General features: G+C 42.5%; 1 protein-coding gene and 1 long non-coding RNA gene across 11 annotated transcripts in view; both read left to right on the forward strand.

Annotated features, from left to right (window-relative positions):
- LOC115347299 overlaps positions 1–9,101 on the forward strand; it is a 51,616-nt gene extending 42,515 nt beyond the window's left edge. Inside the window, exon 4 of one of the 2 annotated variants that reach the window (XR_003925439.1) lies at positions 7,674–9,101. This is a non-coding gene — a long non-coding RNA (uncharacterized LOC115347299). Of the gene's footprint in view, positions 1–5,916; positions 5,927–7,673 lie in introns of those variants that run through there. The other variant, XR_003925443.1, reaches the window with a different exon arrangement.
- Positions 9,102–10,539: 1,438 nt separating this feature from the next.
- The window catches only part of TSC22D2 (TSC22 domain family member 2), a 30,876-nt gene continuing 21,943 nt past the window's right edge, over positions 10,540–19,472 (forward strand). For 3 of the 9 annotated variants that reach the window (XR_005933386.1, XM_041126749.1, XM_041126747.1), the window contains exons 1-2: positions 10,541–12,847; positions 13,450–13,546. Coding sequence is in view for 6 of the 9 variants with exons in the window: in XM_041126749.1 (XP_040982683.1) it covers positions 10,857–12,847; positions 13,450–13,546 (2,088 nt within the window). In the remaining 3 variants the exon portion in view is untranslated. Of the gene's footprint in view, positions 12,848–13,449; positions 13,547–19,472 lie in introns of all 9 variants that reach the window. The other 6 variants (XR_003925432.2, XR_003925433.2, XM_041126746.1 and 3 more) reach the window with 5 other exon arrangements.

Genomic DNA, 19,472 nt, shown 5'->3' on the forward strand with positions numbered 1-19,472 from the left:
ATGGCTTTGTATGTCATGCTACAGCAAAACAGCAACTTCCTCTTTTGAAAAGGAAGGACAACAATTAATTTTCTTATGCATCAATACAGAATTGCTACTAATAAAATGGCCTAGCCCTTAATTTTGTTTACTACAGCAAGGCAACCACTAAGAAAAACTACACTCAGTGACAAAGATTTGGCAAGCCAGAAACCATATTTTGTTTTCCATGTTCTCAGCACATTAATATTTACTTTTTGCAACCATTAATGTAAGGTAAATTCTGTTGATATAAATAGAATATAGAATTAACAGCTGTACCTGAGACTCACTGCATGATTAAATAAAACCTTGTTAAGCAGAAGGGGAAACAATAGTCGCTTGTTAGAGTAAACTAAAACAAAATGCCTGCCTTTTTGCAATAGAATAGCATGGTCTGACACTAAAAAGCGCTGAAGGTGAATCCATGGTTTTCTTATTAGGATTACTCTCATGAGTGGGGAACAAATGTTTCTTTCTGACAAATATTTTCTCCATTCTCTCGTATAAGGTACTTGCTGATGATCACAAAAGCCAGTGTGAAATGGACTCATATGCTCCTGTCTTGTTGACACCAGCTACAAAAGAAAGCCAGTTACCACTTTTCCAACTAGCAGTTTATATGTAAATCTGGTTTAGAACTACTGTAAATGCTAATGTGTGGGGAAACAGAGAGAGTACTAAGTTAGGGGACTAGTTCTGGTAGTGTAAAGGTGAAGTGCTGTTTTCTTATGGGATGCTTCTTGACAACGCTGTAACAGACAGTGCTTTTCTGGCTGCCCTTTGATTGGGTTCCTGATAAAAGCCTGCTACAAGTGCTCTCTGTGACCTTCCAACTGAGCTTCTGAGATCTGCAACTACTGTTTTGGGAACAGCAATAGCTAACAGAAATAGTTTTTTTTTACTGCATTACACACAAAAGGAAGAGTGTTAGGAACAACAGCAGTGGCAATAACAGCGGGGCAGGTGTGTCAAGGTGGGGAAGACTCTCTGCGGACCTATCCTAATTACACTAACCTCACGTTTCTGATACTGCTGCTGTTCTTTCTGGCCTCTGTACTGATGTTACAAGGACATTTGGTCAGCTGGCAGCACTGGGAGACGGGACATGGGTGCCTGGGTGCGCGTTGCACAGGTCAGAACTACTAACAGTAACATTACTACAAGATTTCCCTTGAGATAAAGCCAAAGATCTAACTCCGCTCTTTCTGTTTTGTATCTACTGCATATAATGTGTATGTCTTTCCATGCTTAAACTTGGCTGCTGTGATGTCACATTTGCTGCAGAGCAATGCTAACGTTGTGCAGCCCATCTACCAGTTCACTTCAGATGCTGTCAAATTCATTCAAACATCAGCAAGAGTGTGATTGTGGTTGGAAAAAACCCCAACAACCACCCCTCTCTTTCTGTAAGAGGGAGTCAGTAAGTCCTGACTACTCCCCACAGAGACCACAGCTCGTCTTTTTGGAGGCCACTGTGTGTCGATAGCCTTTAATGATTTTCAGATGCCTCAACAGAATGTAACTCCCTGAAGAAAAATCCCCTATGGTCTTAACTTGCAAACTTTACAAGCTAATTTTTATCCATACAGAATGACTTATTTATAGTGCAACTGAGAAAAAAAAACCTCCTCCAAATGAAAATGCTTAGTGTATCACTGCTTTTGCAATGTATTACTAATGCGTTTCCACACCATTTAACACCTTCAGGACAATTCCACTGTTCAAACTCCTAATGCGGAATCTGTTAGGGCTTGCCATGAAATAGGTGATTATTATGGAAATCTTAGTAGTGATTTTTTTTTAAAAGTATTGTGATATTTTTCATTTAACCCAGAAGTAAGTTTGTACCACTTCCATCAGTTTACTCCGACAAGCTTCATAATACTCACTTCCCCAAATGTTCTGTTTTCTCATTTTTCTCAGGCACCCAAGGCAGAACTCTGAAAGTGTTTTGAATTTGCACACACAGAAATATACTGAGATCACTTCTTCAGCATTAATGATGAAGGACAACAAATTGTGCCTGTTCTTTTAAGCAAGTTTATAATGAAAGTGTTCCATTATAAAATAATAATAATTACAATACAAAATGCAGATCATCATAAACAACTATTGCTTGTCTACTTCTAACACTTTTATTTTTGCTGAGTAATCTCTCCATTTCACTGACAATTCTATTTCAGTGGATTTCAGTGGAACTACCTATGTAAGTTTTAAAACAAAATTAACAGCAGAAAAACTGAGACTTATGTGAACAGAATTTAGGTTTGTATTCGCCACATCCTTTTAGTGTCTGACAGCATGAGTGTTTCAGTAGGTGCAAAGTCACAGGCTTTTGTAGTACCTATACAGTCTGACGACAAAAGCAGGAATTAGTCACAGAAGCATTACTTTTTTGGTATATATTTTGTATACAGCTTCCATTTGGAGCCAGAGAATCCATTTAATCCACTGTCTACTACAAAACCAATATTTGTGCCTTTGTAGAAAAGTTGCAGCTATTGCAGAATGTAAGTCTTATGTAGCGTGTTTATGCAAAAAAGGCCAGGGAACTAGTTTTGGCTAATCAGTATCCCACATGATATGGTAGCAATAGACCTGTCAAAAATTACTCAGAACCTAAATACATAGAAGTTCCCCCACACCTTTATTTATCTAGCTCTAATCTTTGCTCTTGAATGCATGCTTAACCAGTAAAAAGGGGAAGAAAAGGCACTGCACTTGTTGAAGTGAAATGTGAGGGGCATAGATACAGGTTCACCTTTGAACCCAAGTATCTCACATACTTGAACCAAATGAACGTTGTCTCAGCTAGTTACAGAGCACAGACATCACCATTCCAAACAATCAGGACACCCTGGAAAGTCTATTTAAGTAGGCCATCTAAATATTATTATTATAGAGTTACAATCACTGTAACGTCTACTTTGTAACTGCTCCCCCATCTTAAAAATAGACGATCTTTCTACTCCACACTTCCTCTTACACTACAAATATTACATAAGGACCTACACTTTAGGAACTCAGTACTGCAAACTGATCTGTAAGTATAAATCAAGTGGTGCCACAGGTTACTTAAAGTATCTGACTAGCTATCTGAAATTTGTGTACATTCCCTTTTTGCTTAGACAACATCCAGTGTTAATTAAAAAACCAAATGCCCTGCCATTATTCATGCTTTTAACACTGAGATAGCTGATATAGCTGGGAAAAAAAAACCAAAATAGTTGTTTATACACAAAGTAAAGTGATTACTTACTGTTCAAAGAAGAATTATTCAAGAAAAAGAGCAACAGAGATTCCAGGAAATCCAGCAATGAATTATAGAAATGTCCCATTAAAATACACTCATGCCAAACAGAAATATTTGACATACAAAGTCTATCGAAGGGATGTGGATTTCCTCCACTATTGATATTAGTCTTTACTCCATATGAGTTTGAAATATATGAAAGAATATGCTGCTGAACTCCATGCAAGATACCTGAAACCATTCGCATTGTTCTTTTAACTAGGTTAAATGAAACCTGATCTGGATTCCACTTGATCATGAGACTGGAATGCTGAAAATGCTGTAATCTATTTATATATCAAATTGAAGAAATTTTGTGTCTTTAAATTTCATTGCATTGCAGTGTAATAACTAAATATCGACAGTTTACAAACTGTTTCATGTTCAAACTGGGAAAGAAAAGACAGACCAACCTGACTTATTTATCCTAAAGCCAGGATTTACTTCCTGGCTTTTAAACTATGGACCAAACCCAGGTCTGCTCTATGCCTTTCCTAAAAGTGTTGTTCCTGCAGCGATAAATCATTGCTAGTGCCAACACATGGTGGTTGCCTTATAATGACCTTCAAAATACATACATTTTTTTAGCATCAGGAACATACTACAATCCCAAACTGGATTTGCAGCTCAGATTTGACTTATGCTTCTCTTCTTTCCACCTCTAAACCACAAATGATTCAAAATACAGCAGAGTGAGGCAGAGAACAACTATGTAAATGAGAACAGCCAGATCAAACAGATAAAAACCACGCAGGGGCTTATACAGCCCAGAAGTAATTGACAATAACTAGTCTATTAACAGACAAACTCAGACTCAGCATGTGAAACAGCAGTCTTTAGGCAATTGTTCCATATAATGCTATAATTTCCCTAAATTATTTATATAATTCCTTAGGTGTGCACAATGGTCTTTGACATGTTATGCTGAATAGAGGAAAAGTCCTGTCTCGGACTGGTCCTGGTCAAACAGCACAATCAGGTGCAGCATGAGATAGTATGGAAAAAGTAAAGGTACCCATCATGAAGAAGACCCTATTATGCTAAAGACCTGTCCGTTGATCTGTACGATTGTTCATCTTACATTTTAATGTATCTCAGTTAAGCGAAACACAGCTCCCACTGACATTTAATGGGTTTTACCGTTGACTTGGAAGGGGCCAGATCAGGCTAACAACAAATGATGAGATTTCATAACATTTATTAATTTCTATTTGCACTTTAAATATGTTTCCCTGTGTGTACCAGTTTCTATTCATTCTTAGTTGTTGGTCATATTAATTTTTTTTCATTAGTTGTTGGATTTAGTGCCTATTATTTTCCATATAGAACACAATGAACACTGCAAAGACAAAAAAGAGCAATTTTGTTAGGGTCAGGGAAAGAGGAAATTTCCATGCTTTTTGTCACATGAGACTTTAAGAAGAGCCTAGAGCTAAATGCTGCAGCTACTATTTGCTGGTTCTCTTGATAGTTAGTGGCCTTTATAAATGCAAAAATCCTACTTAGACATTCAAATAACTCATTTGCCCTTTTCTACTCCCTTCTTCCCTCCAGCAGTCTGTAAGCTGGAATTTGTCTTCCAGGTCTTGCAGTCAATGTCTTGCAGCCTGAAATTCAAAAGGACTTGAAATTCAAATTACCATTGCATCTCAGTCTGGTTTGAGATCATTTGTGGTAATTTAGAAGATGTGTGTGCCTGTGTAGGCTCTGTAAGTGTTTAGGGTTTTTAATGTGCAGCTTTTATGACTTTCTGAATGATACACAGATTTAAGCTATGATCAGTGGAAAGAACCATCTTTTGCCTATTTAAAATCATATAAACAAGCAAAGAGAACATTTTAATACCATTTTTCACTGGATACATACATGCGGTCAGTGTTTGAGTCTTTAGAGCTTACACTCTAGAGGAGCTTCTTTTTTGGTCTTCTGTCATCTGTGATATCATTTCTGCTCTCTCAGTCTCTGAGGCTGAGAGATTTTGTGAAAGATAACACCTCTTTTGCACGAGTGGTGCATGATCCTTAAATGCCAAGATATGTAAATTCACCTGCAGTCCCCAAACAGCAGAACTACAAGTGCGGAAAGCTGCTAATACCTCTCATTGCTACTGAAACTGCGTCAAGGCATGCTCCTAGTGAAATGTGTAATGGTAGAAGGTGATGGAGAAGGAGTGGAAGAATTACACAAAACTCTGTCACACGACATAGGAGCACTGAAAAGGAGTCTGCTGCCCTCACCACTGCCTGCTAAATCTGTCCTTGCCAGATCTTGAAAAAACAGGAACACGCGCACATACAGAAGCCACGAGAGTCCCATACAGTTGACACTGACAGAAACACCAACAGGAGTCATGTGAGAATTTCTTTTAAATAACTGTGGCAGATGTTTTTCTTGAAGGCAAAAAAGGAATATATACATGCTTGACACTTAAACAAAAATTTCAGTATGTTTGTACCCAACATACTAGAATATTGTTCAGCACTAATTCAACCTTGCAAAAACATTATCAGTGTAATGTTGCCAAGGCTATTGTGTGGATTATTTGTGTATATCTTGGCTAACTTGGCCATGGGCTGTAGCAATTATTATACTTGACTTTTCAGAAACTTTTCTGGTTTGTTACTGAATCAGTTTATCTTGTTCATTCTTGTTCTTCATCCTTTCCCTATTTTACCTTTTATTAATTTCCCTTTCTCCTTTGCTAAATGGCAGCCAAATAGCCCATTCCTCATTACATTTTGGGTTACGTTCAAATATTCATATATACACAGTTCATGAATGGAGGGTTTAGTAAATGACTGTTTCAATCTGGGATTTAGAATTTTATAATTTCAAATGTTAATTTATTCTGAACAACAACAGTGACAAATCAATGGATTCTAAAATAGAACCTTTGCTATTTTAAATTTCAGACCTATTTAAATTAGAAGACCACTCTACCCTACTAACACATATTTTCATACACTAAAGTAATGTATTAGTTGCATGAAAATGAGGAGAAAATAACTTTTACTTTTGGTTTACTGCACTGTCAGGAAAAACATCTGTTCTTACAGCTTAGCAGCCTGCTGTTCAACAGCCTACTGGTAGCTGTTCAATGTTGAAAAAAGTGTTATCCTATCTGTTATGGGTCTGCATACCTATATGATGGGAAAGAACTTCATCCCACTAATTATGTATCAGTCTCCTTCCTATAATAATTTTGAAAGATCACTTATAGGGGTAGGTCTAGTAGAGTAACTTTTGCCTCTGTATTTAAGGCTCCCTTGCATGTGTTTAATATGTCACTTCTTGAGGGAGACTTTTTTGATTTCACGTTTTACTGAGATGAAATACCACACACAAATTCAATAGTCGATCGACAAGAGTCTTCACAACTACATCATATCATTGTATATTTAAAATGTACTATTTTAAAGCAAAGAAAATGTTAAATATTACAGTTTGGGGGAGATTGTGCCACCTTTGCTCATGATAAATAGTCCTCCACAGAATGCCTTATTGACTGAGAAGTATTTGTTGGATTGACTCACTCTTATTTTCTGGCATCCTGCACCTTTCCACTGATATGCCTATTATTTATCTATGTGGAGACAGTATTTTTAAAATGTATTCCTATCCCAAATGGTTTTATCATATGTTGTCCTGAATGTATTGGATTAATATGCCCAAATGCTTCTTGTTTGAAAATTAAGACATTTTTAAGAATCCATATACAAAAGTTATCTCAAGTCTTTACTATTTCCTGTAGGTAGCTGTTCCTTGCCTTGTGAAATTTTCTCCAAAGATTATCATTGTCATTTATCGAAGATCTACGCCACACACAATCCCAGGTGCTTCACCTCCCTACAGCTTTCATACTAACCTGAAAAAAAAACCCAGAACTCCTGCTGACCTCATTGGTATCTGTGGTAGAAACAATAGTGCTGTATAATATGTCGCATTATTATACATCTTCAGCCATATGACTTTCCCTTGGCTATTTAATCCACCGTTGTTGTGACTAATTTAAAAACTCCCAGACACATCCACATGTTGCCTGTTAAGATGAAACTTAACTTGCCAAAGCAGCATTGCCCTCTCTGCTCAAATACAGAGTTCCATTCTTTTATCAAATTATACTTGGTTGACTTGCAGAACAAGGAGTAATAGTTCCTGGCCTAATGGCAGGTTTAAGGTCTAACATCTCACACCCCATGCCAAAAATACACTTTCTCATGGACATAAGGCATTTCTTGGATTGAAATACAAAGTTTTAACATTGCGATTTGGTATTAAGATGATATTACTCATTTTTAGAGATCTTGTACTGTGTACATTACATTTCCTCCCTGACATTTCTGTATTTGAAATCATGCAGTGAACAGGGTGCAAGAAACAAAGGACTGCATGCTGGAGGGAATTCGTTGGGAAGTTTGGGGGATCGTCTTTATTCAAACTCTTCAAAGTCAAGGTTGGAGAGAAAAGACGAATTCTAAGAATGTAGATTCGATTAGAGGGCTAAAAGATGGCAGTAAAGAGAAGATAAAGAATATGCTTTATCCTCCAGTGGGTACATGGTAGAAGCTGCTCCAGAAAGCATTGCCTGGCAGAACTCATGTCATATCAGGAGTGAAAACCCCTGTATACCAGGAGGAAATCCAAGAATTACAAAGGGAATTCAGATGGGAATTGAAAATCATTAAGGAGGAAAAAGGATGCCACACAGAGAGTTCATCGTCTCCTAACGTATGCAGAATGAGGAAACTCTAGAAGGCAGACTTTGAAGAATATGAGGACAGGAAATAATAATGGATGAGGTAGTACAAAGAGAAACAGAATCAAAAATAAGGTTCATACTAATGTAAAAAGAAGCAGGCAGAAGATGAAATGCCAAGGAAGATGAGAAGAAAAGCAAGTCTTGGCACGCTATATGCACACAGACACAGAAACCAAGGATGTGACACACATAAGGAGAATTCACAAGGCACCACAGAACAGAATGCTTTACCAAAAGCAGAACAAACGGGGTATAACCTGAGATTCAGGAATCGAAAGACACTACCCAGTGCGTATGGTGACAGATGAAGGGACAGTCCTCTACTCAGAGTATACCCAGAAAAGCTGGGGTTTCTTACTTGGCAGGACTTAAAACTGTGGGGCATTGACCTGAGGCTAACGGAGAAAACCCCATTGGTTATCTTCTACATTTGGTCAAACAACACTACCAGATTCCCACTGAATTATACCAGAGCACCTTCACCAGGCTGGTGAAAAAGATGGCAATGCTCAAAGAAATGGAAACTTGGGTGATCATGAGAATTCTTTCCTCCCTGAGAAGAAATGAGAAGGTGTGACAGGATAATGAAGACAGAAAGTTCAAGGATGATGGAGGCTCTAACTGTTTGAAATACCTGATTAATGGAAGACGCTAATGACATGAACGGGCACTTACTCAAACACCTCTTGCAGAAGTTTTCTGGAATTGGCGCTAGCAAAGTTGATAAGAACTTCAAATTAAAGTTGCGGGGGGCAGGGGGTGGGGAGTGGAAAGGCATTTGCCAAAGACTCATGTAATTGGCATGCCTGATTTTCATGGATAAATTTACCAAGGTGGCTCATGCCAGATTAAGTCAAAACTCTTTTCTAATGTAAGTGAGTTCTTACATTGTTAATGCATTACATTTAATCTCTGTTGAAGCTAGAGAAGTATTTGGTATGATAGTGTATTGGAAAATATTACTGAAAACAGATACAGAAGAGCTGGATTAGCATGCAATATTGCAAAATAAATCAGAACTTGGCTGAACTGTTGCTTTTACAGGGAACAGTTGAACTGAAGGGAAGCTAGTAGTGGGGATCTTCCGTATTTTAGAACTGGTCTTTAAAGCACTTTGTGACCTTACACAAAAAGCCAGGATGGGTTAATGGTACGGTTGCAAGGTGTGACACTTCAAACCGGGACCAGATGATCACACAGGAAAACGCTAATGACATCGGTGGCCAGAATAACAGAAACAAGATATAATAAAAGGTTGATTTACATATTGTAGCAGGGACTTATGAGAGGTGAGCACCTGGACACCAAAGGTAGGCTCCTTACGGTTTGGCTATGAACCACCAGTATGACGTAACTGTGGAAGCAAACCCAACAAAAGAGGATCTAGCAGGAAACACAGTGGAAGCAGACACAGCGAAAAACCCGATCTATGATGCGATACCAGCAGTGCCTCATCGGCACGCCTGCATGTGCAGTTCTGCTCACTTGTCTGTGAGAAGGATTGATCCAAACTGCAAATCGTCCAGAGCCGGGCTGTGAGAATGACCATGGGAAACACGAGAAGTAACTCGGAATTTTGGTTACCTTCATGACCACAGAACCCTGACTAGAAATCGGCCGTAAATCAGTTCAGGCTGGAAAACACGACGGTTTTAATGATTAGAGGAGTGAGTTTCTGAAGTAACTTCCCATTGTGTTGGGGCAACTGCCGTTCGACGGGAGGAATGCCTCCCTCGTCAGGCTCCAAGGGCAGCCACGGCCTGAGGAGAGCGCGCGTCCCCTCAGGAGCGTGACGGGACGCCCGCTCTCCTCAGGCCGGGGCTGCGCGCCCAACGGCCGACGCCGGCCCGCGCGCGGCCGGGAAGGACCAAGCCGGGCGGGGCGGGGGAGGAGTGGGGGGTGTTAGCGGGCGTTGGCACATTCCAAAAGGGCCACCGCAACGCTCCGCTCGCCCCTCCCCGCCCCGCCAAGCTCCGTCCGAGCGTGACGTCACCACGCCGCGGCGTCGGAGAGGGGGGCGTGGCCGCTGCCTCTTCCCAGGGTGCAGCGCAGAAGTTGAGCCCCATCTTGGGCGAGGGGAGCCGCAGTCGGAGCCCGCGCTCCCGGGGCCGGCGCAGCGCAGCGGGGCCGCCCGCTCCCGCCCAGCGAAAGGGCCGCCTCTCCTCCTCTTCCTCGCCGCCGCAGCCGCCGCGCCGGCCCCCCGCCCCGGGAGGGGGTGGGGGGTGCGTGTTGCCCGTGGGGCTCGCCCGCGGGCTGGTTCCGAGCAGGATGCGCCTGGCGCTGGTCTCCAGGTAGAGCGCGGAGACAGGGCCGGGGGGGGGGGGGGGGGGGGTCGGGAAGCGGCGGGAGAGACGGGGCCGCCTGGGCCTCGCCCGGCCGCCGCGGGGCCCCTCGCGTGGGCCGGGCCGGGCCGCGGGCCCGCTTCTGCGGCCGCCGAGCCCGCCCGGGGCCCGCGCCGCACCGAGGCCGGCAGGAAGCCGCGGGGCGCTCGGCCGGTCCCGCCGCGCTCGGAGCGGGGGCTGCGGCGGGGAGGAGGAGGAGGAGGCGGCCCGCGTCCCGGCCGCGGGAGGAGGGCTGCGGACGGGGAGGAAGAGGAGGAGCCCCGCCGCCCCCCGCGCAGCCCGTTGCCCGCCAGCGGGAGCGCCGCGGCCCGCCCGCCCGCCGCAGGAAGCAGCCGGAGGATGTGCGGTAGCGCCGGGGGCCCGGCCGGCACGCCGTGACAGCCCGCCCCGGCACCGCGCTCGCCTCGCCCCGGCTGGCGGAGCCCCTCCCCGCGGAGGCAACATGTCCAAGATGCCGGCCAAGAAGAAGAGCTGCTTCCAGATCACCAGCGTGACCACGGCTCAGGTGGCCAGCAGCATCACCGAGGACACCGAGAGCCTGGACGACCCAGATGAGTCCCGCACCGAGGACGTGTCTTCTGAAATCTTTGATGTTTCCCGAGCCACCGACTATGGCCCCGAGGACGTCTGCGAGCGGAGCTCCTCCGAGGAGACTCTCAACAACGTGGGCGAGGCCGAAACTCCTGGCAGCGTCTCTCCCAACCTCCTTTTGGACGGGCAGCTGGCTGTGGCTGCTGGTGGGGTAGCTGCGGTTCTGCCAGCTGTGGCCCCTAATGGGGGGGCCGTGCCCAAGAGCTCCGCTGTGCCCCTGCCAGCTGCTGCCCCTGGCACTGCCGTGGCAGGAGGTAGCAGTGCTCAGACCCCCTTGCCCTCCACAGGGCCTGCTGCATCTGTCGCTCCTGGGACGATGTCTCAGACAGTGGCTGCTGCGTGCAGCTCGCGCTTCAGGGTGATCAAGCTGGATCATGGTACAGGGGAGCCCTACAGGCGAGGACGATGGACGTGTATGGAGTATTATGACCGGGACTCGGATGGTGGTGGTGTCCTGGGCAGGACTGGAGATTGCATTAGGCACAGCAGCACCTTCGAGCAGGCTGCTCAAGAGAGGGACAGTGGCCTTGGTGCTACAGGAGGTTCTGTCGTGGTCTCGGCTGTGCCAGCATCGGCCCATGGCCCCGATTCTATAGCTGACAGTTCCCTGACTGCTGTGTCACAGCTGTTCCAGACAGAGAAAATGAACCAGTCCTCTCTACAGCAACCTAATTTTGTCATTGGGCAACAACAGCAGCCGCAGCAACCCATAGGTGGGGCCATGCCTCAAAGTACTGCTCAGCCTATGTTTTCTGGGGCTTCAGTAGCAAATCAGCAAATGATGGTGCCACAGCAATCGCAGCCACAGGTAAATACGCAGGGTGTTGCACAGGCTGGACCCAACGGGAAAGGCATGGCACCTCCAAATGTGACAATAGGGCAGCCAAGCATTCCTGTGGCACAGCAGCAGGTGCAGCAGGCAAACATACCAGTGACTCAGCCTCAACAATTTGCTTATTCTCAGTCCCAGATTCCACCAGTGCATCTACTGCCGACGCAACCTTCTGGTCAGACCGAATACATGCAGCACATGACAATTATGCAGTCTCAAGGAGCTATTCAACAGGCTACGGGCTCTGTTCCAAGTACTGTGGCTTCCAGCCTTCCCGTGGGCCAGGTGACTGGCCAAAATCCCTCACCTGTGGGAGCGCCAGTGATGGGGGTGTCAGCGCAGCCTGGTGAAGCAGTCGGACAGGGATCAGGATTAATGCAGAGTGGCCAGACACAAGCTAGTCAGACTGCCGTTCCGCAACCAGGAGGTGTGGTGCAGCAAGGCATTGGACATACAGGGGTTGTGCAACAGAAATCTGTGACTCAGCATCAAATGGGTGGAAGCAGTCAAGTGTCCGGAATGCCTGGTGCTCCCCATGCTGTGGTCTCTGGAGTTCAGAACGTGCCTGCGGTTGTGCCCGGTACAAGTGTGCCTAGTGTGTCTACCACCACTTCTGTTACTATGCCAAATGTCCCTGTTACGTTAGTCCAGTCCCAGCTGACTAGCCACACTTCTGTCAGCAGAAGTACCGGCGTTGTCCAGCCACAGCATGTCGGACACTCGTTAATGCAAGGCTCGCCTAATGTACCTGCGAATCTGCCACAGTCAAACCTCGGACAGTTTCAGACTCAAGCTCAATCCTTAGTAGGCCAGATTGATGATACGAGAAGAAAATCGGAACCCCTACCTCAGCCACCACTTTCTCTTATAGCTGAAAATAAACCTCTTGTGAAGCCTCCCATTCCAGACAGTCTAGCAAATCCTCTTCAGTTACCTGCGAGTACTCCTATGAACAGTCTTGCCAGCTCTGTGTTTGGCATATCTATTCCTGTTGATGGTGATGAAGACAGGTATGAATTATTTTATAATGCCATAAAAATACCTTTTCTTAAGGGGAAAAAACCAACTTTCATGTTATTGTCAGGTGGTTTTTGTAAGTTCATATTTTCAGAAAGTCATACTGAAATTACCTGGGTTCCTTTTTTTTTTTTTAAGGGTAAAAAACATAGCAAAGTGTTTAGGCAAGTAGTGAACTGTACTTGTTCTTAGGCTGTCAGTCTGATTAGTTTTCCTACAAAACAGGTCAGAAAGTAGCCTGAAAGCTGCTTAATGCACAAATAATGTGACTTCTTGCAAATTAAAGACTGAAAACTGTCCTTCTGCACCCAATTGCTCAGTATGCGAGGAAGTCTGTTCTCTCCCCTGAATGCATTGTAAAGCACTCAAATGACAGCCAGCTTAAAATGGATTTATCAACACCACTATATTGCGGTGTTGTTAAAAATAGAAGTGTAGTGCTATCTCAGGGCCATCAGGTGAGGTATCTTGGAAAACTTCAAGGCTTATAACAGCAGGATAAAAATTAAGAATCTGTGTTATGTTTGCACTTGATGGTATCAGTTAATAAGGAAAGTACTTGCATCTGGATATGAATTTTTATGCCCTCACACAGTGAAAGCTCTACAGGTAATGGTCCTTTGCATTGGAAAAAAAATGGACACCACTTACTTGGGCAAAGATGTAGACACAGTGGAAAGTACAACCTTACAGTGAGTTTTCTTTATAGGAAAGTAATTTGGAGCTACTAGTTGTAACAAAGGTGTGTAGTATGAGCAGACTCATCAGAGGACCTGAGAGAGGAAGCGTGTATGTGACTTCTATTCCCATAGACTTATCAGACTGCTCTGAAGGGTAGTGTGATGACCGAATCTCTTCTTAATTGACTTTTTTGAAAGAAGACTTTCAGGGAGAGCAGTGTTTGAGAATTGAATTAGTGTAATTAATGTTTACTGTTGGGATTACTGCAATTTGGAGGAATGAAATACATGGGGGTTATATGTATTTGTATTTTTAAAAATTGGAGTAACACCATTAGGAGAGAAGGTCTGATGTGCTGAATTATCCTGTAAGACTTCCCTCACCTTGGGAGAGTATCAGACTTTAAGATACCACAGTTGGTGTTGCTTGGAGTGCCTTTTAGTAAAGCAGCTGTGTGTGGGGGGTTAGGGTGCAGTGGATGGAGAAGGTACCTCAAAGATAAATTAGCGTTTGGAGAGTTAAGTCTGCAGTAAGTAATGCAGGCCTTGTGCTCACAGGAGCTGCGTTTGAGATAGTAACTCTGCTAATGCCTTTATCCAAGCAAAAGCCGTGTTTTGGAGAATTGTGCTAGTTCTGATTAAAGCAGTAAAGGACTTAAAAGAAAAAGTTAAACAGTTAAAAGTTTCTAGCAGTTTCTAGCCTACCTTAAGAGGCTTGCTGACCCAGCTGACAAACTCTTCTTTGTGCAAATAAGGTTAGATTTCAAGCTGGTAGGTTTTTTTTTCATAGCTCAGTATATTATCAGAAGATGATTTGTCTTGTTTTTAATCATTCTGATGATTAAGGAGTCAGAAAGGAATGTGTTTTGCTTTCGTTTTGCGTAGCTTCTAATACTTAATATTTATATAAATTGTAGTAACAGACATGATTATCTGTGACAGATTAATCACTTTATATAATGATAAGGAAAAACTTGTCCTTCTTCTTCAAACCTGTAGGCTGCTAACTTTGCATTGCACACTAGTGAGGCAGTTCTTGATCCTCTTACCCTGAACAGTGATTTTTAAAGTTATTTTTGTAGTTTTGTCTTTGAACTTGAGCCACCTTGCAGCATTGCTTCATGTGTTCGTTTCTAAAGAAACTTTTTCAGAAACTTGACTATGAGAACTACGAGTAAGAAATAGGAATGGACTCTAAATGCCAAGCGCTCTTTTTGATGTGCCACATTATGATGTTCAATAGAGAAACTAACTTGTGGTTATCTGAAGAGAAATGTGTACTTCTTGGATGTCCGCTTCTGCACTGGATAATAAAACCTTGTCCTTTGCTGAAGTGGTACACTAAGCAAGGAGCTATATGGTACATGAGAGTCTCTCCTGGCTTGGAATAGCTTTCTTTAGTAGTGATACTGAGAAGCAGTAAAAGCTTACTTTGAACAGGCCTAGACTTCATACAAAGTAGGAGATGCATACCGAGCTAGTAGATCTAAGTTTATTCTTTGCTCCCCTCAAACAGTAGCCTGCCTTCCACTGGTTTCAGACAGAGAAAGGAGAAAATAAAAAACCTAGCAGCTTGTTAAAGCTGTTTTACTACTTTATTTTTGTTTGCTTTACTCACTGAGGAGGCTTTATTATAAAACTGTCTCCTGCTTGTCTGCTGTTCTCTTCTTGCTCCTGCTTTTTTTCTCTTTCCAGCCATTTAAATTGTGCCACTGGTCCCATGGGCTTATGCCCAGCTGCTTTATCTACTGAAATCAGTGGTGAAATAGTTAATGAAGACCTTCAAGTGTCATTAGTAGGCTGAGGGTTGACCCTCTGGTAAAACTAATAGGGCACAAAGGGAGTTCACACATCATGAGTCACTGTTTCAGGCTGCCTGCAGGTTCAGGAAGTTAATGCTTGGTTTTGTTTAGAGAGTTTACTTTGTGATCATAAGAGCTAGAAATTTGTGGAAAGCATTTTTCTCTTTTATATTAATATGTAACATACCCAGGAAGGGGGAGGGTCAATGTGCAGGCAGGTATCTACATTTCTTCTGACACCTTCAATTATATTTAAGTATTTGTACATACTTGAAGCTTGACAAACTTGTGTAGATCATTCTCCTATAGTCATCTTCTAAAATAGTTATTTGTCAAGGAATACTGTATAGCTCTAAATATCCTGGATTTATCTAGTAAGTCATTCACCATTATGAATACGAAGAGGAACTGTTTTAAAGGTAAAATAGTTTAGGATGGGAATTCTTTGAAAACAGAATGTGAGAAATACACTAAGTATGAGACAGAGAGGTGTGCTGCAAAAAGCTGGTCAGTTCCCATCTTTCTGAAGAAAGTTCTTTGTATTATTCCTATCTTATGATCTGCTGTTTTAAATCAAACTATGTCTAAGATAGAGGTGGAGGTGTAAGGTTATATAGCCTGATATATAGACAGATATATGGAACTTATGTATCTGTAGATGTAGAACTGACTTTTTTGCAAGTCCTTGTCTGAAAACCTTTAATTTCCTGTCCTGATAGTCCAATACACTTTTACAGTAGTCTAGACAAAGCTGTGCTTTCTTGCATTGACCTGATGAATAATGGAAGAATAAATAAATGAAGAAATCTTATCTGAGGGGGAAGAGAGGGGAGGTAGGTGGTCCAAAAGAATTAAAAAAAAAAAAAAAAAAAAGCCTTTGGCATGTCACACCTTTAAAAAGCAAAGCTGTTTTTTTCAGTTGATGTGTCTAATTTGCTAAGCTCTTAAAGAGAAATATGTTCTGTGGTAGTTATGAAAGATCTACAGCATAATGTAGTTTTATATCCTTTCCCTCTCTAAATGTGGCTATAAGTAGAATAAACTGCAACGGTATTCAAGGATGGAGAATATAGTACTCTTATTGAGGCAGATGTGAACATTGCAATCCACTTCGAATTTGGAGTCTGACAAATACTATAAAAACACAAGTAGAACTAGATCTCAAAATTGCCCTGACTCTTCTTTTGCTGGACTTTAGCAGCAGTACTAATTGTTTTGGATGGAGGGCAGTTAGAGTACCTGAGAGGATTTCAGGATCAGTGTATGTCAGTTTCTCTACTCACCTTTATGCCCATGTATACACAAATTTGTAGTTGACAAGCATAATATTCCAGCTGTCTTAACTTTTTTTTGGCTCTTGGGGGGGAAAGAAATATGTTGCCTCTGTTAAAAGAATGTTACTGAGAAAGCTTGTTCAAACCTCCTACAAGTTTGGCAGACTTTTGGGGCAAAATATTACCAGGCATGTTGGAAAAGGAGCAGAGTATAGATCATTTTTCAGAGATAGCTGACCAGCTTGGACTGTGCAGGCTGTATTCCAGGAACGCTAATGAATGGCTGCAATTGTGAACTGTCAACGACAGCAGCTAAACTGTTGAAAACCTGATTGTGCAGACCTCTTCACAGCATATATCTCTCAGCTCAGCTAAATCATGTATTTGTGTAGTGTACTAACTGTTGATAAAACTGAGCTCTTGAGACCATGTTCATAATATAAGGACAAAACTGGGCATGGGCATTAATGCAACTTTGATAAGGGTTTCCTTATGTATTGCCCTAGATGCATGTTTTATTGTACTCCTAAAGAAAAAAGAAAGTATTCTGCAAATACGTACCAGTAAGCAATACTTGAATTGCGTTATTATTGAATACTGTCCCTTTCTTCACTTTGCTTATAAACTTACTAGAGATTTGAGTTCTACTGCAGCTGCAGACTTGAATCTTTTCAGCTCTCCTCCTGAAGGATTGTGTTTACGAGTGTTTGTAGAAGCAGGTGAGAATGAAACAGGGACAGACATGCTCCAGAGTCACGAGTGCCTTCAGTTCGATGGCCAGAACTACAGCGTTTGGTAAAAACAGTTGAGATGGGACTTCTGAGGTGAACATTACAGTTAGTGATATCAAATGATGGTTAATGCAAACAAAACTCCAATTAGTTGTGTTCACTTTTTGCTGTACTTTCTATAACAAAAATTACATAAGGTAACGCCAGCACCACACCAGTTCCTAGGTTATGGAAAATCTATCCTGCTATGCATTCAGTTTTTGAGTGTTACAGGATATCTAAACAGAAAAATGTCGTTGCTCATTTGAGAGTGCTGTTTCCCAGTTTAAACATTCAAATGCCTTCATTAACGAGGAGTCAATACATTCTTAAAAATTTATGAGCTATAAGTGTTTCAGATGAGATAGTTATTAAAAGGAGGAAAGGGGGAAGATATGTGAAAGAAATTCACAAATTGAAACAGTTCAATTTGTTTTAAAGGCTGTGGTGTACCAGCTCTGGCATAAATGGTTCTCTGTACCTTGTGCTCCTAAGTATTCTGCTCAGCTGCTGTGGGTTAATTTTTTTCTGCTCCCCTACAGAAGAGTGCAAGTGTTCCATAGTCAGCTTATTTCTGAATGCTGTCTTGTATGGTAGAAATAACAGCATATGTTTCATGGAAGTTTTTTAAGCTTCTTGTTAAAAGCTGAATATTCAAGTATTTAGGGTTTTTGATCAGGCAGGACTACCAAACTGCTATCAAACTACTGAAGAGCTGAAATTTCTCTCGGGCTGTGCATTTTTACAGGAGGTACTGATTATCTTTTATGACTTCAGGTGACACTATAGTAAAAAGGAATTGTTCCTTGTTACTCTACGGGGTATTTGAGTATTGGCCTGTTGCATGTTGAAGCTATATATTAATTTTTCAGTTTTAAAGCTGGTGATCAGCAGCTTCTGTTGCTCATGGAAGATGCAAACCTTGTTTGTGCTCTCTTTGTGTTGGCAAAGATTCCATAAGAAACTTCTGAGAGACTCCTCCTGCGAAAGTACAACTGGTTTAGTTCTGGTAGGTAAATCTAGATTGTCAGCCACAGGTGTCTGCTTTTATTCCTACATTTGACAAAGTGTAAAGATAGAAGTATTTATATTAACTGCTAAAGCTACTGTCTTCTGAGAAGGTTCTCCAGACATAAAAGGTCACTTGAAGTGCAGTGTAAGGTTGTATCTTCATTCCTCCTCTTGAAAATTCCTCTGTCTTTAAACTTCATGCTTTTTAAATACAAATGTGTATTGAGTGTTAGTAAATTCTTTGCATTATGAGGTAATCTATTTTTACTCATGCAGGGCAGGTGAGTTACTCAGCCACATGAAGGATAGCTGGATGCTTCTCAATTTTTTTGTCTTGCAAAATAAAATTATTTCAAGAGTTTTTTTGTATATATCTATTTTCCTTTTGAAGCTATGAGTAATGCATTTCTATCATGACAGCTTGCTTGAATGCTTTTAATAGTGCAGAGAGAAGGCAGAAATATTAATTAGTACTATAGAGAGGTGTCAGCTATCACAATGACAACTGGCATGTTTGTCTAGTACTCGTTAAAGATTACAAACTGAAATAGGGATCTATGTCAATAGCAGACCCAGTCTCAGAATCGCAGACTGGTTGAGGTTAGAAGGGATCTCTGGAGGTCATCGGGTCCAACCCCCCCTGTTCAAGCAGGGTCACCCAGAGCTGGTTGCCCAGGACCATGTCCAGGTGGCTTTTGAATACCTCCAAGGATGGAGACTCCACCACCTCCCCGGGCAGCCTGTGCCAGGGCTCGGTCCCCCTCACAGTGAAAAAGTGTTTCCTGATGTTCAGAGGGAACCTCCTGTGTACCAGCGTGTGCCCATCGCCTCTGGTCCTGTCGCTGGGCACCACTGGGAAGAGCCTGGCTCTGTGCTCTTTGCACCCTCCTGGCAGGTGTTTACATCCATTGATGAGATCCCCCTGAGCCTTTTCTTCCCCAGGCTGAACAGCCCCAGCTCTCTCAGCCTCTCCTCATAGGAGAGAGGCTTTCTTGTCCCTTCATCATCCTTGTGGCCCTTTGTTGACTCCCTCCAGTATGCCCATGTCTCTCTTGTACTGGGAGGCCAGCACTGGACACAG

Source organism: Aquila chrysaetos, chromosome 10, assembly GCF_900496995.4.
Source record: "Aquila chrysaetos chrysaetos chromosome 10, bAquChr1.4, whole genome shotgun sequence".
NCBI classification, from domain to species: domain Eukaryota; kingdom Metazoa; phylum Chordata; class Aves; order Accipitriformes; family Accipitridae; genus Aquila; species Aquila chrysaetos.